General features: G+C 41.3%; 1 protein-coding gene across 2 annotated transcripts in view; it reads right to left on the bottom strand.

Annotated features, from left to right (window-relative positions):
* PPM1L (protein phosphatase, Mg2+/Mn2+ dependent 1L) overlaps positions 1-26,858 on the bottom strand; it is a 109,183-nt gene extending 82,325 nt beyond the window's left edge. The window contains exon 1 of one of the 2 annotated variants that reach the window (XM_069792820.1): positions 26,766-26,858. In XM_069792820.1, coding sequence (XP_069648921.1) covers positions 26,766-26,843 — 78 coding nt within the window. In that variant the 5' untranslated portion in view covers positions 26,844-26,858. Of the gene's footprint in view, positions 1-24,509; positions 25,571-26,765 lie in introns of those variants that run through there. The other variant, XM_069792819.1, reaches the window with a different exon arrangement.
* Positions 26,859-27,311: the final 453 nt, after the last annotated feature.

Here is a 27,311-nt window from a genome sequence, read left to right as displayed (position 1 = left end):
GCAATCAGGAATCTTTCATATCAGTTACTGAACTATCGTTGCTCATCCAGGTAAGAGACAGTCTTCACCACACTTAAATAGACAAAAACACACCTTACTAAGACCCAGCATAGACAATTATCACTTTAAAAATAAACAAACCCCAAACCAATCATTGAATAGCTTTAGTCCCTTTAGTCTGAAACTCATCAGATCAGAGCTGATTGCCACCTACCACTCAGTTCCCTTTGTCATAGAGGAGTAAAACTAATTAACCCACCTTTATTTCTACAAGAAAATGCAGTGTTTAAGGACTTATTTATAAAACTTACAGCTATTATTAAGATAATCTCTGACTTCTCTAATTTTTGCTATACTGAAGACACAACACAAAGAAAACATCAAACAGAATGCCTGCATTTACATTAAAGGAATTAAAAATTAATAAATAAGGCTGAGATGATGCCAAACAGGTCAAGATGCATGAAAGCCCATTTGGAATCACACACACTTTCAATTACAAAATTAAAATAAACCATAATACTGAGAATCTGTGAAACACAAATCAATGAGGCCAAGAGAACAAAAGCTTACTAAACACATGAAATAATATGTCATTTCAGTAAGACTGACATTTACTGGTATGCTAAGTATTGGCTCCAATCAAGGCAGCACCTGAGCTCTAGCTTCAACTACTAGCTAAATTTATAGCATTATCACATTTGTGTAACAAAAAAAGGAGTAATACACATATATAGTATGAGATACTATGTATTTTGCACTAGACCATGTAAAAATGATAGAATGTGGCACAGATGTTATTTATAGATTATTTGGGAGTTTATCACCGTCACCTTGCTTAAGAGTGGAACCAGATATGTAGTGGCTTGGCACAGAAGAAACATCATCTACGCTCCCTCATCCTCTGCTGTGTGGAGCTCATTTATCCCCAGTAACTCCTATTCCAACCACTGGTGTGGAGACAGTCCCTCTTCTCTTCTAGTGACACAGTTTTTCTAGGAACACATTGCTCCATTTTAGCCGCCTTCTGTCTGTAAAAGGCTACTGCTTACTTCACAAGACCACTGCTAAGAATAAAACATTTGTTAACATTAAGAATGCTACACAAATTCAAAGATGCATAAACAGAGAACTGCTTTCTTTTAACCAGAGCAGTTGTTTCAATATATAAGATTCAGCTTAATATGGGAGACACACACACATCGAGGGAGGTATTTCATAGCGAGGATGTTCCGCAAGCCAGTTTTAAGAGATCCCAGAACTTCCAGGTTATGGCACATCACTTGAGTTTCTATGGGCTTCATGACAGGTTGCCTACAGTCAGTGCCAGGAGACCTGGGTATCTTTTCCAACTGAATTTATGGAGCTCAAAATATAAAGGCTTTGCAATGCTATATTTTACTTGCCTTTTAATGGCTGGAAGGAGAGAAGTGCTGTTACTCCTGCTGCCAAGATTCTTCAGCTCCAAAAGTGCAACAGCTACTTTTAGATCAGAGAGTCCTCAGATTCAACCCCCACAAAGTTTCTTCTCTATATATTATGTCTGTTTTGGAGCGTTGTAATGCTGTTAACTCTGTAATGAATATTAATATAGCCTTTGGGGAGATTTGTTCTGTCTCTACTATGCCTCGCGTATTATGAAGCACTTTTAAATCTGCAATAACAGTTTATCATATCAGAGACAAGTAATTCATTGTACGCCAGCACAATGGATGCACGCACAAACCCATGCACTCAAACACCACCTTAATTACGTCTCCTGCCTTCTTCCCACGAAATATATTCTTTCGCAAGACAAGAACTATGGCTGGCTTCTGCTGCTGCAGTTTAAAAAAAAAACAAACCACGCAGCAAAGCAGCACTACTAGTCTCCCACACCTCTGCAACATTTTTAAAGAATCAATTACTTCTCCCATAGCTTCCCAGACTGAATCAAAACCACAAGCTGTTTAATGTCCAAAACCAGACACACACACACACACAAAAAAAAGAATACAAGAAGGGGTCAGCAGTGAATACTTGCGACACCAAGGCCAGAGGAGCTAAGCTAATCATCAGAGGCAGTAAAGGGCTTGAAAAGGAATAGGAAGAATATTTCTAACGAGACACAGGTGTAAAAACCACACGGAAAGATTGGGGGGCGGTAGGAAACACCAGAGAGTGAGTCACAAAAATACTTGAAGATTGCCCCAAGGAGCCTAACCTGAGGCACTGCCCTTGCAAGGAAAAACAGGTTCTTTACATCATGTTTACCCAGAAAAACAAGTGCCTGAAACTACAGCATTTGTGCACTGAAACCCAGCTAAGTGGTGGTCCCTGCCCCATGTCCCCTCTCCTCTCTTGCCGCTGGCTCTGGGGTTGGCTCATGCCTGTAGATTCCAGCTGGAAAAAAACAAATTCTGGCAATTTAGCTTCCTGAAGCAGCTCTTGACAGTCAGTGAAGTGTCAGGGCAGGAGGAAGGCAAGGCCAGGGTAGCAGTGAGGGGAAAAAGCCTCTTTTATGAGCTTGACACCCTGAACCCACATCCTGGTTACTTCTGCTAAGCAACTTACTGTTTAGCAGATGAGCTGCGATACGTGCACCTTGTCGAGAAGTTAAAAACCACCTTTGTAGTCTCAGTCATCCTGCTGGAATAAATGAATGTATTTTTTACTTTAGAGTGAAGCAGCTGTGAGCACAAGCACAGCTGGGTGCTGTGGCCGAGGAGAGAAGGGGCAGCTGGTGGAGCCCCAGTAACGCTCTCCCTTGCATGGCCTGTGCTCACCTGGGGTCAGATCTCAGTAAGCACTGGCTGGTAGCTTTGAACTAGTCGGTTGGCTTCAGCTAATTTCAGGGGATAGAACAGACAGCTTGTTAGAAAAGGTACTCTCATCTTGGTGGAGAAGCTCCGCGGGGTTTTATTTTGCTTGCTTGCTTGTTTGCTATGATATAGCAGGCTATAAACAGCAAAAGCAAACCCCACAAAACCACACAGCTTTTGGCTTAGAGAGGTATCGCCGCTCTAGCTGCATGGAACAACCTCATTTCAATTTGGTCGGCTGACGAGGTGCTGGGTTTTTATTAGGACGGTACCCAGGGGGGACTGTGGAATTAGGAATGCCTCCCCCCCTTTTTTTAGCACAGTGAAGCTGTGGAGGAAGCAAAGTCCACTGAGAGTTTAACAGCAAGACAGAAAAGTTTTAACTGCAGTGTTTCGAGTGTCCAGAAAAAGACGAAAACGAGTATGCAGAAGGCAGCTATGCCAGTTAAAAGGGCAGATACAGGGTGAAACAGGACGCCCTACGCTAGAGGATTTTTAAGACCTGTATGTTGATGCAAAGTAATATAGTGCGAACAAATTAAATGTCAATCTACTGGAACCTCTGCATATAGATGAGCCCTAAGAAAACACAGGCTAGTCTGTGGAAGACTGGTTAGAGCTATTTCTGATGAGCTTGGAAAGAAACCTACTCTGTGACTCTAAATCCAAAGCAGGAAGCTATACATATGGCAAATTTCCTGATGATACCTGGTCTAACTTTAGACGGTATTACTCACTGCAGATTAGTGCTTTTTACACTGCGTCAGATGTTCTACCGTAATTGGTTTTTCTTTCTTTTTTTTTAAAAGGTACAACATGCTCCACTGAAAGAGCCACCAAAATACATGTATTTACCATATTAAAGGTTTTCTAAAGATTTTAGGCAAATGTTTTAACACAAAAATTCAGAAATATTAAGACATTTTTCTTTCTACTAGTATAAAAGCATTCCTGCTGCAGGTGTTTCTCAAAGGCAGAGAACACCAGGACCACCTGAAAGGCAAAGGACTTGGATCTCTCTTCATGATGCTGGCACTGCTCTCTCATGCTGATTACTACCACATCTGCATCTCTAAAACGCTAACAGTCTAGTGTGGATTTTTTGATCAGCTGGAAATATGTAACTCTCAAACTCTTTCCTCAGGTTTTCTTAAAAAATCCCCCTGCTAAATCAACTGCTAAATCAAAGCAAATTTCCCATTGTGCCTCTTGAAATGTTTTTGCTGCCCTCCAGGCTTCAGTGGAATAGCAGTTTGCATTTTGGACTTTCCTGCATTTCATTCTTGCCCCAGTGGCATCTGAATTTAGCATGAAATCTAAATGAACCATTGCCAGTTTTTGCTGTTAAGTCTTACACGAACATTTTGTGTCCCATAGCCCACTGAGGATTTTTATTTCTGCATTTAAAGACTAGGACTTCACTTGTGAGCAAATGTGTATGCATGCGTGTTTGTGTAGAAATACATTTATCTAAACATATTCCTCCTCTTACTGACTAGCAGACTAAATTGAAAGACATATGACCTAAGAAAGCTAACTGATAAATAAATTTCTTTAACACAGATACTTAATCAGCATCTCTAGTTGGGATGATCCCTCTCTTCAGACACTGCATCTCTAACTGAACAGCAGGGGAAGGATTATTGTAGGTACACAGGCTATGTCACAGAAAAAGAATTAGGTTGCATTTACTTGTGCCACTTGTGGTAAAATAATTGTGGCCTTTCTGATAAGACAAAGCAAGGACCATTTCTTGGAAAACATTTATTTATATATATAAAATCCTGCCATGGAAGAAATATGTATTTAATTTCACGTATATTTAAGAGTACCAACTGGATCTTAATGCATCACAAAGAAAGAAAATTTTCTTCCTTGCAAGGTAGGGAGCGGTTACTTGTGAGCATCACTTGAATGTGCTGTCACATATTCAAGACACTGTATGGGGTTAAGTGTTCCTAGAACATGGTAATACATGTTCTCCTGATTACAAGCAGACGATGAGGGCTGTAGACTTCAGTGCAAAGTTTTTTATGTAGGACAAAGCAAAAAGCAGATGAGGAATAACATCACATTAACTGAAACAGGCAAGAGTGGCTAGCAACAGACCACATCTGAGATACATCCTGCTACAGACATCTTACATAGCTAGAGAAAATCTCAAACTGGAAAATATTCAAATGAAAAAGCACGCATGAAAAAAATAGCACATTTATAGGTGTTTGGAAGTCAGTGTTGTACTGGGAGGCCAGAGTAACTTCACAGCTGGGGTATTCATAGCAGTGACCACTCCCGCAAAGATTTAATCAACTCTGCCAGCTCTGCCTACTGACTGGAGATTTTCCATGTGCAAAAGTCTTTTTATAACATCCTGAACTTCAGCGTTTGACCTCTGTTTTGAAATGTCTTTTTCCTAGTCAGTCACCCAATAGATTTAAAGATTTTGCAAACAAATAGATGTTTGTGTCACAGGACAGATTAGATCATTTTAAGTAATACACTACACTTACCAGTTCCTTTTTCTCTGTTTTAGCTATAGATAATATTTTGAGGTGTATTTGAATAGCAAGACTAATTTTTTCTTCTTTACTGAACTGCTGAGCACTGAAGAAAACTGCTTGTGTCCAGTCAAAATACTGTCACATTACAGATGAGTTCTGTTTCAACTTCTGTTTTTGTTTCTATGAAAAAAATAAGATTAATTCAAACTATTTAAATTTCTTTTTGCAGACAGACTTGCTCTGCTAGCAAGTATCCTTCAGTTTGCATCACAGCTGTAATGGTCATTCCCCAAAAGTGTATTTCCATGTCTCTCAATCTTAGAATAAGATATTTTCTTGCAACACAACTGCTCAGCTGATAAATTAAAGAAATGGTCTCATCTTCAGCATAGAAGAGTTTTCCAACCAGAAGTACACTGCTGCACAATTTCTCTGCAAAGTGGTTCAGAAATTAAAAAAATAATTATCATCATATTTTTTTGGCACAGTAAATAAAAATCAAATTCAGACTGAACAGCTGTAGTTATTAGAGATTAACAGCCTTTATAATATGGAAAATTTTCTCTTCTTTTCTACCTTGTCTCAATATGTAAAGAACTGAAAGTCAGTCTTTCAAACTTAACTTCTCAAAAAGAAAATGTGCACTGAACTCTGGAGGACACCACTGCAACAATATTTACCACAGGATGGTCATTACCTCAAAACCAGACTAACGCATTACAGGGAAAACCAATTACTTACTGGGATTGAGGAAGATCAGATAATCACAGAGCATGAGTATGACTATATCCAGGTTTTAAAAACTGCATTATTTCTCTAAAGAGAAGTCATGTATTAAGATGGGATTAATTTAAGATGGGACTAATAAATCCCATAATAAATACAATTATTTTAAAGGGTCATGTTTACAATAGGTACTCAAAATATTTTGAAAGAAAAATGTGGTTTCTGCAATGAAAAAACTTAAGTGAAGAGAGTTTTTGTATATCACCATTCCATTTCAATGGCAGATACAATATACACAGCAAATGCTCAACCTCTGACATGCTAACACAGCTTTAGAGAGGTACTAAAAAAACGTTTCCTGTTTTTTCACTTGGAACAATTTAAAATAACAAATCTTCAAGACCCTCTTGACTAACAGAGACCTAAACACCAATAACGCTCACAGATTCTTCATATTCTAGATGGTCTATCTTGAATTCTCCATTCCTGACGTTTGGCTCTGATAAATTTTGTCCATGAGCAGCTGTAGCCTTCAAATAGCAAATTTTCAGGCAGACCTCTTGCTCTTTTTCAGTTGGTGAAATAGCACAAGGTTTCTTTCAAGTATTCTTACGTTTTGCTAAAGAAATCTCTACCCTTTCTTTGATATGAAATAAAACTTTGTTAATTGGGTTCTCTCTCATACTTTACACGTTTCATGGCCTCTGTTTTCCTATATTAGCACACATCACTTCAACAGTCTTTGAACAAATTCCCACAGAGTGAGACTGCTGTCCACCAAAGGCATTCCCCTGACATAATAAATAGTTGTCATTCCAGTCATCTTCTGCCAGCCAAACAAGGGCTGAAAACACCATCTGGGAGAATCACGGGAAGACAGACTACTAGTCCTGGACATCCTAACAAAAAGCAGAAATGAATTGGATACAGCTGCACAATGCTGCAGTTCTTGTCCTCTTTTTGCTCTTCCTTATGTCTTTCCTTACATACTTGCACATGCTAAATCTTTTCTTTTTTGGTCTCAAAGTTCTGTTTCCATTTCATCTAGATGAATGCCTTACAACTAAAGAAGTCTGGAGAACTTTAATCTGCAGTGGGAAAGGCAGCAGTCACATCAGGATTACAACCAGGGAGCAATGAATTATTCAGCCAACATAAATCTACAATTTTTACTGTATGGGCAATTTAAAAAATTAATGAATTTCACTTTTAGGGCAGTTTTAAGCAACCTTTATGAAGTGGGAGCAAAAAGTTGCTCCAAACTCTCCCATCTCCTCCTTTGTTAAATCCAGTCTGCATTGACATGGCAAGGATTATAGGCAAACCATCTCCTACAGTCAAATCATGAACAAGTTGTATACCTATAAGCAATGAAGGAAAAACATCACTGATCTTAAACACATACATGTGTAAGAACAGGTTTCATTTTAAAGAAGACCTCTCTTAGCTTTTAGTAAAAGTCTATTAAATATACTTTCAGGGTATGGAACCTTTATGGTTATAATATGCTTTCAACTTAAAAACAATAGTAACATTTTGGAGTCTGACCTCCTACTGTTCATGTATGCACTATGACCAAACATGCAGAATGTTTCTCCCCACGCTTGACTCATTAAATGAGTATATATGCAAATTTCTTCTCCAGAAAAAAAGAATCATTACTAACTCGGATGAAATCCAGATATAGTGCTGGATAGTGCTTTGCAAGCTTCCCTATTCATGTTTCAAACCCATCTAAATCCAGATTGTCAAATTCAGATTGGAATTCAGAATTCAAGACGCGCTATAAGGATTTAAAGCCTATACTTAAAAAGCTGTATATAAAATAACAAACCCCAATATCCATAGAATGAGTAATTAGCACTAAATTCTCTCATATAGCAGAATCTGAAACAGCACTTGATTATCTTCTCTTACTAGCTAGAAAACCCAATTCCATCCTAATGAACAACAATCTGGTTTCATGCACAAATACCAAGTATCAACTCCCGCAATAGCTAACAAATATTTTTAAGCAGTTAAATATTTCAACTTTTTTGCTGGGAAAAATGAAGAGAAATTAAGTAGGTCTGATGGAGACAGCAGAAGATGCATTTATACTGAAGATAATCTATACTACTGTGCTGAAGTGCTAATTTTAAACAGCTTCTTTGCATATTGCTAGCATGTGGCTGTTGTAAGGTGGACACCCACACAGGCTAACTTTACGCATCTTTATTCAGTCTCAAAGAGTGCTGCAACAGCTACTCAAGTCATGGTACTCAAACTAGTTCAAATAAGCTTGCACATGCCACAGTCACATACAATTGTGCATTCTATTGCAATATTTCTCCTCTTCTTAAGAAACATTTAAAATGAGAGTTAAATCCATTATAGCCTCAGGCTTCTGTACAACCTGCTGTTTTTTCCCCGATTAAGAACTCACAAGGCAAAGCAGGAGCTGCCTCTCTGCAAATCTTGAAGTACATTGTCAAGGTGCACTGCAATTACAAGAGAGATACCGATACCCAAGACTGCAGTTGTACTCTTATATCACCTCTCAATCCAGCATGGGAATAACCGATGTTATGAAATGCAAAGAAATACATTAAGAGCCTGTGCGTCTTGCTCACAGAGTAGCCATCTTCCCTTTTTTCACTTTTGTCCAAAACAACAAATAGCTCTTCTATCAAGAGCTTTGGAAACAACACAACTGGAAATAAAAAAGGTTGATGAATACCTAAGAAAACTCAGAAACTTCTCTTTATAGCTGTCCACACACAGAGATATTTTCATGTTGTCACTGCTTCTGTCTGGGCTGGTGACGGTTTTCGTTTTCATTAGAAGGTCCTGAAGAAAGAGCTATCCAGCCGCAGGAACAGCGGTGCCCATGATTATTACACACACACACAAGTGCACAACAAAGCCAACCTCCATAAGTCAATTCAGTACACGGGTCCCTCTTGATCCTTGTTTCAACCTTTGTTTTCAAGCTGAAACAGATATTCTTATCTTTACCAGAATGAATCAAGAAACAAATGAATTGATTTTGTTCTTCTATATAAAGGAAGGGAAAAGACTTGGCTTGTTTCACTTCTATTTTTTAAACTTTCCCTCAAATCTCACTTTGGACTGTTGAGATCTTCAGTTTTTATTCTTTGAGAAAGTAAGAAGCTCTTCTTATGCTGTAAATAGTGTCCCATAACGCTATAAATTCTGCTAATGAAAGACGAAGACAGGGATAAGAAAGCCTGCACTTATGCCTCCCCTTTCAGGTACATGCCCCACAGTCACCAGGTTCCTGACAGGTATGTGAGGTATGCACCAGGCAGTTAAGCCCATCCTTACTTTGGTCCCTTTGGAATTCAGCCCTAATTTAAAATAGCTCTGCTCTTTTCAAGTTCATGCAAATAAGAGATCATTAACATGTTTACTAATTCCAAGTGGTTCAAACAGTCTCACATACTGAAAATTATCACATTTGAAATAGAACGGTCGCAGAACAGGGACAGATCAAGGCAACATTGGCCTCCTACCTCCTACTGAAGCGCAGGGAACACTGGTAACTCCTAAAGCAGCCCGGATCCTTCTCTAATTTATCGACCTAGAGCACCATAGCTATAGAGTTACAGGAGAAACTGCAGAGCACTTACTGAGAGCTGCCAGTGCTACACCACTGCTGGAGTTCCCTCCAGGCATCTCCGCACCTGTGTATGCCCACATGAATCCGGGGACAGAGCTCTCAAAATCCAAATGCAAATTGGTGCTCGCACAAACTCCTTAAGTACATTGATGGGAACTGTGCTCCCCAGGACACAGGCATCTGCAGAGATACATTAGTAAAAAAAGCTTGCCTGGAGTGTTTTGACTCCTTTTCTTCTATAAAGACAGTATCATGACAGGCTCTCAAACTCTGACATTTGAATAAGTTCTTGGGTATTATGGACGAACAATTGAAGTAGAGAAGGCACTGGTGATGCATTTTGAAACTGTTTATTGGGGAATCTCTATTCTCTGGCAGCTCAGGACCTGGGCATTAGCTCATTCCTACCACTAATTACTTCTCCCTAGAAAATATTTACATATTTGCTCCTTTTAAGCACTCATCATCTCTTTTTTTTTCTTACCTCACTAATTCTTACTGCACGAAAAGAATGCCTGCAGGTTCTTTCCAGTGGTGCGAAGTTGTTTAAGCTATAAGCTTTAGGCAATAGCAAGATCCCTGTTCATATAGGGTATACGTGCACTTTCTTCACTTGGTTCATTTGATTTCCTCTCCTCATGTGGCTATACAGAGGCACAGTAAGAACATGGACACCCCACCCCCGTTTTAATTCATTTAATTTCCTTTTATTGTTCCCAACTCATCCTTCTTCACCTTGAAATGCCCCTCACTGCTAAGGGCAATTTTCATGTGATATAGCATTTGAATTCAAGAAAGATCAGGCTGTCTTAAATGTTTATTAACGTAACTTTGAAAGTCAAACCCAACAACACTTAACTAGATCTTCTGGGGCATTTTCATGAAAAGAATAAGAATTCCTATGTTCCCTAATTTAACTTTTATTTCCTTATTTAAATCAGAAAACACTAGCCATATTCACTTCCAGCCTCCACATTGCTGCTGTGTTCACATTCCCAACCTCTTAGAAGCATCTCCTGGATCAAAAGCAGCAGCTTCCAGAAGATTTTAGTCTTCCAGGGCATTTATTTAACTCTCAACACCAGAAAATTAGAGAGAAGAAATACAGTACTGCCTCTGGAACCCACGCTGCAACACCTGCAGCAGTTAAATTGCAAGCAATAGATTGTTTGCAGTGACTTTCCTTTATGTTGCTCAAGAGAGTACAAATTACGCCAAGTTTTCAAGTCTTGCCATTAGCTCCCTACATGGAAAGACTCCTGTTGGCAAAGAAAGGGAACACCAAGTCCCACTTTCAGAGAAGCAGGTGAGCACAGAGATTATGTTCAGCTTTTCACCCTACACAGTAGCACAGAGAAGGGCTGGAAGCTCGGGGGGTTAATTCAGTTAATTGGTTACGTGCTTGGCTATCCTGAAACTGCCAGGCAGACCCCCTCCAGCTCCAGAAATGACTGATGAAGTACCAGACCCACAGGTCATGCGCGTGATGAGTTCGTGACATTTGCAGTGAGTTTCAGCTATCAAATCAGCCACTGGGATTGGGAGTTCACTTAACAAGAAACCAGCTGTGCTTCTCACCCTTGCCATGCCCAAAAGAGCTGGTATGTCCAACAGCTGGCCATCTTCTTGCACTCATGCCTTGCTATTCAGATCACTTTTTAAACCAAAAATTCTCTTTCACAACAAAATGCTGAAAGAATTAATTTAAAATATGACGAACAGTAGCACAGCACTTGCCCCAGGTTCAAATCAGGGTTTCTCACAGTGACAGAGACACGTCAGTAACATTATTTTGGCATGAAAGACGACCACTAAGTACCACTATACCAATGTGAAATAAGCATTGATGCTGCTGCGTCTTAGGTGCCATTACTTTCTTGACAACCACATCAAGAAAAGAAACCGAAGACTGCAAGACCCAGCAGGCAGGTGATGGTGTTACATTAAATAATGGAAGGCACACAGTTAGCAATGTTGGTGTCTGACAGAGAGAAAAAAAAGGAGCAGTTGCACCTGGGAGAGAACGACTATAAAGTTCTATTTTCAGTTGTGTTACTGACTTGTATCAGATCAGCCAAGTGACACAAGCAGAAATTTAAGCCTGTAAAATGATCTGAAAACACCTGTTCATAGAAGTATAATATGTTTTCGTGACACACTTTTGAAATACTTTGAATCAGAAGCACAGTGAGATCAACTTAAAGCCACTGTGACAGACAAAATGCTAAGTTTTCAATTTGTATGTAAAAAAAAAAATCTCAAACAGTGTTTGTCACTGAAACTGTATTTAGCTCTCCTATCAATTGGGAGTGCTGGGAAACTCAGTAACAAAACATTCCAGTAAAAATATCTCTCTTCACTATAATAGGTTTGAGGTTACGGCCTTTCTTATTATTCATCAACATGATTTTCATCTTCCTTCACAGTCAGGTTTTTGCTTAATAAGAGATGCACAACCCACATGCCAAAAAAGCTTTTAAAACCTACATTTGAAACAACTAATTCCAATATGCAGCTGGATACACTTTCTTTTGGCTCTTCTGCCATGGCATCATAATGTTGTTTACAGTTTATTAGAAGCAGCTACCTCAACTGCCAGTCTTGAAAGTTTACATTAACACTTCAGAATATACAAACTCCAACTCATGCAACTTAAAAGTGTGGAGTGCAAAACCCACACATCCCAAGAGAGACTCTAATTTACTCCGAGTATTTTTCTAGTCATCATATGCAGACCCGCAACAAACTAGTATGAAGTACTGTCTTGAGCTGCTATATAACAGTACCAGGCAGACCAGCACTGGTCTGTACAAGGAAGCAGGTAAGTTAGATAAAAGTTGCTTTTTTTAAAAAAACACCTTATTTAAAAACAAAACTATTAGCAAAATATATACCTCAAAGCCTGAGAATATAATCTATCACCTTAATAAAATAACTAATTAAAATAATAGATTAGAAACAGTACATACTTACCTCTGAAGGTTGAAGAGAAATAAGAGTTACTGAATGGGTAATATCAAGGTACCACCTCCTACCAGAGCCACTAGGACAGAGCTTCTAGGACACAGCCTCTGAGCAGATTTAGATGAGGACACCAATACTCTAGCAAAGAATACCTTACAGGATAATACATTCTCCTAAGCAGAAAAAAATGCAGAGATTTTTGAAATTATTGACTATCTTATCATTCTCTTTGCAGAGGTGGTAGGTTATCTTGATCAGGTAGAATTACCTCCAATTCTTGTCTGTCCTGCTCTAATTGAAGTTATAACTGGAGTCTGGGGAGACGGTACCTGACCTTATCATGGACAGTCCGGCCACCGAGTTCAGGTCTCAGGAAAAGATGCTTGATAAGAGGACCTCCACCACAAAATCAACCTTAAAATTCCCAGAAGTGTGTCTCAAATCAGTTCACCCTCCAGGGGCTTAAAATGTTGCGTACAATCAGTTGTAGATGCAAATCATTCAATAACTTCTAACAAATGTAGATGCATTATTTGGCCTCTTATTTAGTTTTTTGTTCTGCTTTTATTTACAGTTACAATATCCACACAAAAAGGGGGGGGGAACACTCACCAGAGAAAAAAATTGATAGTAAATACCATTCTCCTTTTCAGAAACAATACAAAATAAAAATAATGTGAATCAGTATATCAGGATACATCATTGCTAAAATAAATACTAAAGCAAAAAAAAAAGAATTCAGGTTGATGATTTAAGTGTTTGTCAATTTAAACTATCACAGAAAGTGCTTATTTAAAGCACTGATTGAAATAATTCCATCCCGGAGGCAGGAGATTGCTCCTGCCCTCAAAGTTAAAAATAATATCACCATTAACCTCAGCAACAATTTTCTAATTGCCAAAGATTACAAATCTTTTATGCAACATTCATCCACAGAGAATTCAATCACTCTACTTTGCCTTCCAAAACCACTACTGTAATAGTAGTTGTAAGGCATGAAAGCATAAAACATTTTGCAAAATGAAAAAGTCTGTCATACCCATCTCTTTGTAAATTAATGTAGCACCTCACATTACTATTTATGCATGAAACATAAGCAAGAAGAGGGGCTGCTTGGAGCTCTTCTCTGACATGTCAATGCCAATTGGCACTACGAAACAGGCAGCTGGTCCTACATTTTGTTCTCTAAGTCCTGAGCAATAAGGACTGTCGAAACGTGCCAGCAAACCAGTGACCCTCAGTAGAAACAAAGAGGGCAAAGTTTAGTTTTCAGAGCGTCCAGAGTTACAAAACTGTTAGTGCTCTTTCAAGAGCCATAAAGAAACACTGCCAAAATGCACACTCATGCTCTCTGTTTCTCTCAAACATGCAGAGAGAGAGATAAAACAGTATTCATTCTAAACCACAGAAATAACCCTTACACATACATTTCTTGGGTTTTGGATCTCAGGCAGTATATAAACAATGGTACATTGAAACTGATAGCAGTTTTCCTATGGCTGCCTGATGATCTTGCTAGGACAGTTTATTATTAAATACGACCAGTCTTACAGCAATCTAAAATTAAGGCAAGCTACGATGCAAAAACCACACACTATTCTCCCTTTTCTCCTCTACTCACATTCTTGTCTTCAAGTCCCAAGCTCCACTTCTTGTCTCCCTCACCCCCTTCCTGCACTGGAGTCCCTGTCTTGTTATTCCAGTAAGAACACTGCATGCTTTCAATTGCATGGCCAGAAAAGGTAGCAACTGCTTTTTTTCAGGCAGTTAGTAAAAACTTAGTTTCCTTGTCATGGTTTAGTTAACTGCATCTCCAAGCACATAGTGCAAGGCCAGTCACCTTCACCACTCTCCAATGGGAATCCCAGCAGCATCCTGCCCACAGACAAGTGGGCTTAGTCCTCACATCGGCGGCTGTGATCAGGTGTGCTGAGCATCATGATCCCAGGATCAGGTGATCATTATCACAGGCCTTTCACAACAAAATTGTGTTTAATCTCAATTATAGGAGAACACGAGTTATAACACAACCATCTACATGTACTGTAGTCCTACATATGACTTCAGTCAGTTTGCCCTCTCCCAGTTAATGCCGCTTCAGGGAAATGAAACTGTCTCCTTCCCAGTGTTGCTGCTTCTCTCCTCCTTGTGAGTTACAGATTGTTTTTACCTACTCTGTAGTTATTTTCCTACTTCTCCCTGTGCGACTTCCCTTTTCTTCCATACCAATAAAGGGCCAAACTTAGGATGATCAGGAGTAAACATCTAATGAATACACTAGCTTTGTTCAGTGGGATCATCCAGACTCTTGTCCAACTTCCCTGCTTCTCAGCAGAAATAAACCCACTGTAACCACATAGCGTATATTTCAGATTAAAAAAAAAACCACATTAAAAGCACTTTCTATGTCCTACATAGTGCCCTATACATCTCTAAAAAGACGTAAGTAATAATGAAAAAAAAAAAGGCTAGAAAAATTAGAAAAAAAACATTCGCACTCAAATGCAAGAAAGTAGATGAAAGCTCAGAGGGTATATACATTAAGAAAACTAAGGAGACAAGCATGTTTTGTCCTCCCCTTCCTCCTACTCCCACACTAAGTTTCCATTCCTGAAGCACACAGCTTTGGATAGACTTTTTATTTAATGCTGATCACAATCAGGTATTTCAATATCTCAGCTTCCGTGTGTGTTTAGAGGAAACACACATTTCAGGGAATGTTTAGGCAATTCTCTGGTGCATAGACTACCTGCAAATAAATCATGTTCCCATTTAAAATGCAAGTTTAAAGAAGTGCAAGTGAGCCGTGGCACACCAGAGAACTATATTATGGGCCACGCACTTTCACTTATGAGAAGAAATGTTTCATGCCCTCCAGCAGTTTTCTATCTGGTAGAGAATGAAATAGTAAAGAGATTTATTACACTAAAAAGCATATTGATTGAAAGCAGTACTGTATGACACTTTCAGATATTATAACAGAACTTAATAAAATCAAATGTTTACCCCCCGAAGGGGATTTTGAAAAAAAAATAAAATAAGCCTTTTCTACATTTATGACAATGAGAAAATTTGCAAGGGATAACATTTTTAGCGCTGAAAGTAAATGCAAATAAATGTTCATTTCTCCAGGGGAGCTTTGAGGTTTGTCGACATGACGTGCTATGGATAATTGCATTGTGGTTTAGCAGTTAAAACACGTACTTTGATTGTCTGGCTGGAGATGTCAGCTGCTCACACAGCTGTGAATCAGACAAGGTCGGAGATGATGAGAGCCAGCAACGTTTCAGCATCATAATCAATTTGTATCAGCAGCAGTAGGATTGGTACTCTGTGCTGCCCCGCAGCTCTCAGGAGTTCGTTATGGCACCCAACCGAAAGAACGATGCTTCTTCCTCTCCCCTTGTCTGCTTTGCTTACCACACGACAACTCAGACCCTGCTCTCCCGGGAGCCTGAGCCCCTGTCTCAGCTCAGTGCCATATGTAACCACCTGACAGCTACTTTTCTGCAATTACTTTTCTATAAGAGTAGAAAGAAAGGTAGATTTTTCCATCCAGATTATTTTATGGCCTGCAAATTACTCTAGACCTGAAAACCTAGTCTTAACAAGTACTTTCTGCTCTTTTTATTTCTTGAATGCAATCAAGATAGTTCACTTATACCAGATCAGGAACAGCTTTGCCATTTAAAGATCAGGCCTTATGGCATAAATGGGCAGTTACTTAAACTACAATTCACACACTCTCACCAGTGTCCCTGACTTACCCTGACTCAACTATTTATTAGTATTCTGGCATCCACAAACCTTTTTTCTTGTAAACAGCAATTAAATTTACATTCTTTTAAAGTTATGATGCGTTCAAATGAAATCTCTGCATTTGGCAGTAAGTTTTAAACTGCTTTAACGAAAACACTAGGTGAAGTGTTTAACACTAGCTAAACAACAGGAGTAAAAGCACACAAACAGCCCAAAAGAAATTCTCCAACTTGTTCAACTACTGATTCTGCATACAACTTACAGTGGCCAGGAGATCACAAGCTGTCTGTATGTACATCTTTGTCAGGATGGAAACTTCCTTTTGGACTTGCCTTATCTGTTGTCTTTTTTGTCTTATTACATTCAGGGTGAACTGAAAGGCTACAGGGCTAATAAAGACAAAGGGTCATTAAATCTTCATGATCTTCTTTTACATAGAAGAGCTCCTGGGCTGGCCATGAGCCAGAGAAACTGGTCTGTCCAGCTAGACTAGTATCTAGTAACAGTCACCGATGGTGAACATTGATGACAACATGACTAGGAAGTCAGCAGCTCAAGGGAACTGATAGTTATAAAAGCTGTTTTAAAGAAAAAGAGCCTCACTCATACCTACTCCCTATTTCGGAAGACGGTGGCACAGGGCATACATTCCCAAAATTGTTACAAAGGTTTTCAAACTGGGGCACGCACGCACACACACCGCTAGGAACATGCAGATCATTTTAATCAGCACGGATGTGCCACACGGTATGAGCAGCAGCAGCTCACATTACTGCTTGCCTTTGGCATCCTGCCCGAGATGCAGGCTGAGCACCCCAGCGCCGCTGCACAGCTCCTCCTGGGTCTGCTCGGGTCCCAGTACATGCAAGGAGCTAGCCGGTGCAAAGACCCAAGGGCTGGCGTGGGCAAACGGAGCACAGCTTGTTGAGGTAGTGCATCCCCTGAATGGATGAAGGTGTAAGGTTCATGGGATGCTCAGGTATAAAAGCATGGTCACAAAATTGCCTGGACAGCAGGGGACATGGGCGCGTGAGTGAGGAGGCTTGCCTTGCGGGGCCACAGATTAGGGAGGATGGCAGTAAGGTCCAAAGGGTGGGTGAGTTTGCTTAAACTTTAAGGTTTTAACAAATACTATGGTGAAGAAGTGGAGCTAGAGGTGTATGACTTTCTTCGCATAATTATAGCAGCTGCTGCCCTTAAACTAGTTTTGGGAACTCTCCTTTCAAGGGCATAGATCCAAACCAAAGGGCACTACAGGAGAAGTATATAAGCATTTTGTTCCTTTTTCCAGATCTATCAGTATCTAAGCTGTGCTTAAAGTGAAGAGCAAGCCCTGAACCTCAAGACCCCCCAAAAATTAGTGCCAGATACCTTTGGACTGCATTTCTGGGTCACAAAACTTGGCCAATCTCACACATGACCATTTCCGAAGAGATCAGCATGTTCAAAGGCTCCTGGGCGTGGGGGAAAGGTGCAGCACTGCCTGTAGTTTCACTTCTGTAAAGCCAATACCTATTTGCTGAGGAAGCATGCTAGATGGGCCGGATGAAGAGGGACAGGGCTGAAGAGTCCTGAGAGCAAGGGAAAATTTAGAGGTGCCAGATCCAGTGCATGGGAACCCAGCAACTAGTACGGGGCCTTCCTACGGGGCCAAGACCGCTGTAGAGAATTGCAGCCACCAGCAAAAACTAGACAACAGCAAAACAAAGGATCCATATGCCAGGAGATGGTTTAAAAAGTGAAACTGCCAGAAGCCCATACTCAGTTTTAAAGGAACTATTTACACCATAAACATTCGGTTCTCTAACAACAGGGAGGAAGGAGAAATACTGGTCCAAAAGAGCTACTGAAAGCATGACACTCAAGACAGTGCTAGAACAATCTGCTGTTTTAACTAACCCCACATGACAGAAGAATCAGAATTTTCTTTCTTTCACACTGTTAAACACAAAAAGGTCCAAGTTCCTGACCTGCAGAACGGAATTGATCAAAATCCTACTGCCCCAAAACTGTATTTAAATTTGTTTATTATTGTCCAGGTTGGATACTAGGTTAAGCAGGACTAGCTAACAAGTCTTCACCATCGCCTATGGTGTGTGGTAAGCAGCATCAGTAGCACAAATCAGCACATTTTTAAGCTATTTAAGTAGTTGCTTATTTCTGAGCCTTGATCTGTCTTTAGAGATTGCTTATGTATCTAAGGACACGGCCCCAGCAGTGCTAGCCCAGGGTATCAAGTTAAAAAGTGTCAGGCACTCTAACAACTGTGGTCTGAACATTCTGGTTTGGTAGCTGTGAAATATCCTCTCCATCTACAGTGATGGATAAGCTGCTGAGCATCAACCACATAGCAAGAGCACGCACACAAATACTTCCTATGTAGTAGTCAGAGTTACTCAAGTTCACGGAGAAACTGAAATGACTTTCATAATCTGAAAGCATCGAAGAATCAAAATTGATTTAATTAAACCAGTGGGAATCAGTTGGCTGCCTGTGTGGCCAAACATGGAAGCACCAATCCAAGCTAAGCTGGCAGACTACATTTAAAATTAATTGACTTTTTGATTTTTATAAAAATTGAAAAAGACTCAATTTTACATCCAATGATACAGCTGTGAATGGCAGCGATAAGAGTTCCTACTTCCAATTACATATTTTTACACCATTTTAATCAATTTTAAGTCACAGTTTTGTACAGCAAATGAGCATATAGTGTAGACCTAAAAATCAAATCAGCATGGTTTTGTCGGGTGAAAATCATAACCCTGTAACATGATATCCAAGAATCAAAACTTGGATAAACTAAACAAAATGACAGAAATGTCCCTATATATCATTTGGGCTTATATTTTAGGCCACTTGTTTGGAATTTATAAGCAGATTTGAGACTTGTGTATCAACATGACCTCACCTATGTAAATATTTATTCAAACATTTAGGCACTTTGCAGAGGATTCTAGATTAGAAACTGAAGGAAATTACTATAAAAGGAAAACCATCCCAGCAGTTTCTTTTTAAAAACTGCAAAGCCTCAAAAGACTTCACCTTACAACTAGGCTATAAGACCCATAAAAACTCAAAGCTGTTGTTTGATTTATTCTTATATTTTATAAAATCTCAAGCCATTAATCCTTAAAGGCCTTTCTTCAAAAGTACGACAGATGAATTTTCATCACTAAGTTTGCTTAAGCAGTTTGGTAGCAGAGGAACAGGTTTTGAATTAGAATTAGCAGATCTGAATAAATTTAGAAAAAAACCAAAATTGCTAGCTTTCTCTTCTTTCAACACAGCATAAACACCTTCTGCTATTTGGATCAGAAACAAAGAAAAAAAGAAAAAAAGCCAAAGATCACCAAAATAAAAATATTATCTCATTAGTTCGTATTTGGTAGAAGGCAACCATTATCTTCCAACTGTCTGCTACCATCTCCAATTAAGTGGAATAAATTTCCCTCTTCAATGCCTGAAAAGATGCTCATCATCATAGCACAACCTACACCCAGGTGAGTTCAGGTCATCAGTTTGCGAAGGGGTTAAAAGTCACATTAAGTGGTATGAACACGAGTGTACAGACACTATGTCCTCTTCTGACAATACGATTTACAGCTGCTCTGCCCGTATCCTCACGTTTGGTAAATTTACGGTAGTGTACCCCTTCGCCTGCACTGAGGACTAAGTCATCTCATATTCATTAAAGATGAACATGCACACGAGCTGTTACCACAGTATGCAGCATTTCAGAAGTTCCCTTCCCAACCTAACCTCGCGGCAACTTGTTTATTGTGGCGGGCCTGAAGATGACAGCAAGTTCACCCCAATCAGTCAGGGAGGAATTAATCATGCTTTCAAGTACCTGTATTTTAAATGCACAGCAGGCTCATTTAAACACAGCTGGCACAATGCCCTCTTCTCCAGGCCTTACCTCAGCATTCACGTTTCCATAGTCTCAGACAACACTAGTAAGGACTCTCACCATTATCTTCTGACCTTTTCCCTTTTTTTTTTTTTTTTTGACTTTGTAAGTTAATCAGTAACCAGAGACTTCTGCCAACAGTTCGTGCTACTGATTTCAAGGTCCTGTGACACACAAAGCCTTATGTGATTCCATATGTGGTTACAAACATTAGCCATTTACAGAGCAAATTCCCTCTCTCCTTTCACATTTAAGGTCCCCAATCTTTCCCTGGACTATGAATAAACATAAAATGGTGTATTCCACATACTACAACACTATATCAGCAACTCTAAAAACCAATTATATCATGCAAAATGCTCTTATCCACACCTACAGGTCGTAAGGAACAAGCTTTGCCATGTTCCTATTTAAGGCGGCTAAGAGAAATAAAAAGAGCAAGACATTTTTTATGAAACATTTACTGAGCTTTAATTTCCCACCATAGTTATCCACATCAGTGTATGACTGCAAACAAGCACAGGCACCATATAAGGTACTATCTATTACTAGAATTATTTTTAAAGTCTTCGCCTCACAGTGTTAGGAAAAAACAATGATATGCAACATAGCCATAACCATAAAACTGCAGATGGTAGCTGAGCTACTTTGTTCTTGTCTAATACTGAGATCTCATTAAACTGAGTGCTTAAACCTTAAATATTTGAGAAAGGAACCTTTCAGTAAATGCTAGTTAAAATAGTTAAATCATCCTGATTAAGCATCCTCCCTTTCCTTTGCTCAGCTTTCAAGCTTACTGTTTGTTATTTTATCATTTATGTAGTTTGCCACTTCTCAATCTTCCACTCTAGACAGCCCCAGAACTTCTAAATAAAGGACAAAGGGAAGGGGGGAGGGGGGGTGAAACCACTCAAGCCATGTTTAAGCCTTATGAAGAAGCTGATGAGGGGAAACAGACAAATACTTTCTTCTCTTCATTTTTGATTCTGAGCTATATCACCTTGAAGACTCCTTTGCCCAAAGTCATTCAGTGAGACAACAGGCAGAAACTTCATTCTTTCTAAGCCTACTTCTCTGCTCTCTACCTGTTCTGCATTATTATTATTACTCAATCTTGAAGAAACAAACTAACTTTCTATAAAAGGAAGACTGCATGACACACCATGTATCCAGTTTTATCCCTGAAATATTATTGCCTTTAACAACTAACTGCAGCAGCAGCACACCAAATTCTTAGCTGTAACACAGAGCATTTATAATTATTTTTGCTTATTGTTTTCTCATCAAGCCAGCCACAAAATTTAAGTAAATGGCTGCCAACCTATTCAGGCTAAAACTGTAAGATGGGAGAGGAAATGACACAACAGAAACATAGAATTTATGCAAAACATTGGCAATATTTAAGCAAAACTCAGAAATCTTCATAAATTAGCACTACACAGTAATTCATATTACTTGAATCATGCTTCTCTATCCTTCCACTTCAACATGATATGGCAGGAAGTAATTAATGGAGACACACTCCCATATATATAGCTGGAAAGAATTAATCTATCATCTCATTTGTGGTATTGTCTGTTTGGAAAAACAATTTTTCCCCATATAGAACAGTTCGTTTCACATGTAACTAGAGATTAGCAGTTCTTTGTTCTTTAATTACACATAAAGAAATTTAATGGGAGGCCATACAGAAAATTTAATCTTCACAAAGGCTTTGCTACATATATAGGTAAAGTGTTCCACAGAGTCACTTATCTTTTTAAAAAAATAAAAATAAAATAAGACATCCGGAAAACCAATTCAAATACAGACCTGACATTTAGTATTATGTACTATGGATTAAATAAGAGCATTAATTTTTGCTATTTCTTTTCCCTCCCCTCTTTTCTACTCAAAACTACAAAACCTGCTTAGATTAAAACCTATTTTTCATCATTTATTTTTTGCTGTATGCACAGCACATAGTTCATGCTCTTCTGATCAGTTTTACATAAAACCTGAAGCTAGAAACTAGTTATGTCCTCAATGATCAGGCACTTATTTTTGAAGGAGTAAAGGCCACTAAAAACACCTGGGGATTTCATTAGAAACATAAATAAGAGAGAGTAGATACATACATTTTTTAAATATTAACTTTAGTAAGGTTTGGAGAAAGATCTGCTAAACCTTTCAAAATGACAGGCCTCACATAAAAGCCTCATACTTTGCCACTGAATCAATCAGAGCAAGTTCTGAGGAATCAGAATACAAAAGACAAATGCGCTTCCCACAGATCCAGTATTATCATTAATATATCTTACGGATGTAATTCCAAGATCCACAACAAAACAAACAAATGAACAAAAAATGTATCTAGGGCACATTCTTATCTTTTAGCTATTCTCTGTGTTAGTTTTGGATTGTTTAATATACTGAGTTTGCAATCAAGTGTAGGGCAAGATACATATATGATACAAAATTAAAGAAAGAAATAAGATCCCCCTTTCACAATGCTAAAGTCTAAGTGTATGTCATACTTCTATCTGTAACAATCTCAGAATGCTGTTTAAAAATGAGACACATATTCCTGCGAACTTGTTTTGGCTGGTCAGTTCAGACAAGGAAAACTGTCAGTTTAGACAAAAAGGAAGAAGGCAGAAGACAGAGCACAAGCACCTTCCATCCAAAGCCTCAGAAAACTAAAGAGCCAGATGTACCAAATACACTGATCAGAGCTAATACTCCGTCAGGAGAAGATGTGTACCAGTTTGTGATGCATACACATTTCTACCTGTATTCCTCGAAGGGCAAGGAATAGTGAACTGGCACAAGTATGTCAGTAAGAGTTGGCACAGCTGTGCCTCAACTGAAATCAGACATAAAAAGGAAAACAGGGTTCAACCACGACCAGGATTTTTTATGAAGCCAACAACTTTCAACATCCAAAGCATCTGCGTTATTTTAAAGGGGGCAAAACGCTAGACACCGTGAGACAGCAGTAGGACAGACGACCCCTTTACAACTGTGCAGGCAGCAGAAGAGCAGCTTTTTGATTATGTGCCTAAGGCCTGGATTTTTCAGGCAGCATTTAGAGGTTTAGAGGGGCAGCAGCTGCCATCCCTGTGCTTCATTAGTGTCTGGTCACTGCCAATGCTTTTCTAGGAAGGACTCTGACTCATTGATCTGTGAAAGCAGCTGGAAGAACACCCAAGCTCTCTTGCTGCCTTACCCCTCCTCAGCAGCAGCACTAGTGAAAAACTTCAACATTTTCTCTCCCGCTTCCATCATCCCAGCCAAACCCGTAAGGTTCTCTCATACCCAGTGTAACGGTTGCTAGAGCTCATTTGTCACACAAGGACAAATTCTTTGTCCTTTTCCACAGTTAAGAAACATGTGCTTTGTGCTATGCAAAAAGCTACGTGGCAGCACCACAACCCTAAATGAAGAGGAAGCTATAGTTTCAACGTTTGTCATCTGTAATAAATGAAATATCCCTTCAAGCTGTAAAACTAATTAGATAGCACAACCTAAAGGAAATCACCCTGCTTAAAAAAGTTAAGAGGTTAAACACCAGAAAGTTTCAAAATGACAGTTTTCCTGGCTTTCCACTAGAGAGGGGGCAAGTTATGACAGCAGAGTTGTAACCACTTAAAAACTACCTGCAATTCACAAACACGATACTCATTCTCAGTGACTCGCTGGTCCTCACTTGAGAGTGAATTACTGCGAAGACATGTTTTACGCACACCAGCTTTGAGGCTGCACACACGCCTGCCTTTAAGAGGACTCCTCTCTAAGCACTGCTGATGAGCCCAGCTCCTGACAGGAGGGGGAGACCAGCCCTGTGCCAAAATCAGATCACACCACACTTCGCTGTAACAAAAGATGACTCCAGGGAGTTTGTGCTCATCATCATTATTCCACGCACGTAAGAGCCACCTCCAACGGCTTTTACTTCAGTTAAACCTTTACTACTGTAAAGGACGGAGGGGGTATAAACACACTTCTACCGCGCCGATCGTGGAAGGGGTAATGAGAGATAAAGGGAATGGCGTATCTCTCAATTCCTATTTAGAGACAGACTCCCCCCCCCCCCCCCCTCGCCAAACAATGTCTCAAAATAACCGCACAAACCTGGTGGGTGAGAACACGTCCATTCCTTGCCCTGTAACAATCGTTCCCCGCCCCCCCTCCCCCCTTTTTTTGTTGTGTTTTGTTTGTTTTTTTTCCAGCTGAGCACTTGCCTCTCCTCCGTGCCCATCAAATATCCCGAAGATGGAGGGGTGAGTCTTGTTCACCAGGTCAGTGATTACTTCGAACCTGTCCTCCATGTGATCCCTCCGGCCTTGGATGGAGTAGACAGCCACGTTGTGGCTCTTGAACTCCCAGGTCTTGGAGAACTCTGCGTCCAGCACGTCTAGCCCCCCGAGCCTGTCATTCTGCATGATCTCGGCCACCTTGCCCTTCACCATCTTCACCGCATCCCTGCTGGACTTAACAATGGTTTTCACCTCATCCGTGTGGAAGAAATAACTCCACAGGGCCAGGCTGATGCACAGCAAGAACAGGGTCTCCGGTCTAAGCAAGAAGTAACGCATGATCCGACCCAGCAGAGACAGCAAAGTCATTGTATCCTCTATCATTTATTATCGAGACCGTGTATCCCCACACCATGCAACGCGCACCCCGGCGGCTGGGATGGCTCTGAGCCGAGGCAGCGAGTCAGTGCATGCTCCTCCGCTGGGGCGCAGCCGGCGGACGGACGGGCGGGCGGACGGACGGACGGGCGGGCGGGCGGGCAGCGCCGACTCCCGCGCCCCGCCGCTCCCTCCTCCCGGCGGCCGGCCTCGGGAGGGGGGGGCCGCTCCGCGCACCGCCGCTGCCGGGCGGCGGCCACCGGCGCGTCCCGGCCCCGCGGAGCCCCGTCCCTCCCGCGGGGGAGCCGGGCCGCCGGGAGCGGCGAGCAGCGGGTTCGCCGAGGAAGGCTCCGCCGGCGCCGCACCCCCCCGCCACACACCGCCCCCCCCCCGCGGCCGCGGCCCCCCTCAGAGCCCGAGCCCGCCGCGGGCGCCCCTAGGCCGCTGCTCCGCCTCCGGGCCCCGCGGGAGGCCGCCGCCGCTCCGCCGCTCTCCGCAGCTCGTCCCGCCGCCTCGAGTGGCGGAGCCGGCGGCCGGCCGCAGCGAGGAGGTGGCTGGCAGGGCCGCCCGCGGGTACCTGTCTCCCGTGTCCCCCCACGCCTTGCGCCGTCCCTCCCCCGGGGCGGAGCGCCGCCGCCGCCGCCGCCGCCGCCGCCTCCTCGCCCGACCCCCGCCGCCCGACTACAAGCCCCGGCGGCCTTCGCGCGGAGTTGGGGGCGGCGGGGCGAAGGCTTCTGGGACTCGTAGTCCGGCGGGGGGGACGGGGACCGCGGAGCTGGGCCCGGGGAGAGGCGGGCGGCGGTGCGGGGCCGGGGCGGGCCGGGGAGGGAAGGCCGGCGGGGAAAGAGCGGCGTAGCTCGGTCAGTTGCAGAGAGTCCGGGCTCTCCTCGGGGGGTCCCGGGGCAGCAAACGCTCGGCTGCAGCTGACCGTATTTCAGAGGCCCGGGCGACCTTATCCGCCACCCCTGCTTCTGCTAAAAACCCTGGGCAACCGAGAAACAAACTGGTGCTGTCATTCTTCCAGAGGGCAGGCTTACAAGACTGTCAAGTGGTCTCCGGTGACATTCAGGGGCTCGCAGGTGAAGGGGAACCACAGCAGGAATTCCTCAAGGATCATTAAACTGATTGTAGAGTTTGCCTAGACAGCATTTTAACGGAGAAAAGCCCCAATACTCAAAACGTGTACTCCCTTTCTCCGACCCATTTCTGTAAGTCGTCGTTTCTCTGCTAACTGATAAGCGATGAAAATTACAAGCTGTGACTGTGTGAGCAGAAGTTTGCTAGAATATAAACAATTCAGCCTAATGCCTGAGCTGCAAATGAGCTGGAGTGATTTTCAGCCAGCTGGCAGGCCGCGGGTCTGAAAACTGACAAAATTCGTCAACCAACCTCAGAGACTATGACAGCTGATATAATAGTCAAGCACGTAAGAGTGGTGTTGAAAACGAATTAGCAAACCACAAAACCACCCTGAAATTTTGAGTGAAAAATACAATAAACTGCCTTTCAGCCAAGGCTGAGTGTTCAGATACGAGCCTTCCAAGTCTTCCAGCAGCTCCCACTTCCTTAGGACTTTTGGTAACATCGAAGTCACACGTAAACCTACATAAACTATTGTTTTGCTAGTTTTTTCAAAGATCAGCTTAAGTAAATTACATAAACCCAAACTCGGTTAACCCAAAGTTAACAATTTAAGCCTTTTTGTGCCCGATTCTTACATCCAACTCTGAGAAGCAGGCAAGTTAATGACAGGTGTTGTACGTAACGATGATACTGCTTTAAATCTTAGAAGTACATAACACTTTTTCAGTATTTCAAAGGACTATCCAAAGTTGTACATTTCGCACCTGAAGAAACTCTTACCTTTATCTTCCAGTCTGTCACTATCCGCTTGAGTTGAGCTGCGGGGTCTTTACCTGAAAGGCCAAAATATGCGCCCATAAGTTTGGTGATACGGTAACAACACAGACTTTGCAGCATCTGTAGCTTATCATGCTGACTGAATAGCTAATTTAACAAGTACTGCCAGGAAACATCAGGCTAAGCATGACAAACAGAGGCTGAAATAAGTTGCACCAACAAAACCAGTATTTTTGTTACTACAAACTTTGTAGCTACATCTGGCCTGAAGCTTTTTGGTCAGACTGAGTCCCCATTTTGTGAATAGAGCTTTTCCAGCAAAACTTCTCAGTTTAAACAAAGCCTCAGTTTTGTTCTATCTAAACTGTGTCTTAGCATGCCTGGGACACTTGCATTACAACACAGAACCCTCAGCACAGTCAGTTTGTCTTTGTGCCCTTAGAGAGCTAATTTCTTCTCCCTGGCTTTTTGCTGTTATCTGCTGCAGCAACTCCCCTTTGAGTTGTTCATTCTACTGGCTGGAAGCCGTATGTGGCCGATAAGCAAAAT

Source organism: Haliaeetus albicilla, chromosome 9 (genome assembly GCF_947461875.1).
Source record: "Haliaeetus albicilla chromosome 9, bHalAlb1.1, whole genome shotgun sequence".
Lineage (NCBI taxonomy): Eukaryota > Metazoa > Chordata > Aves > Accipitriformes > Accipitridae > Haliaeetus > Haliaeetus albicilla.
Note: the sequence above shows the minus strand (reverse complement) of the source record. Positions and strands in the feature narration are given on the sequence as shown.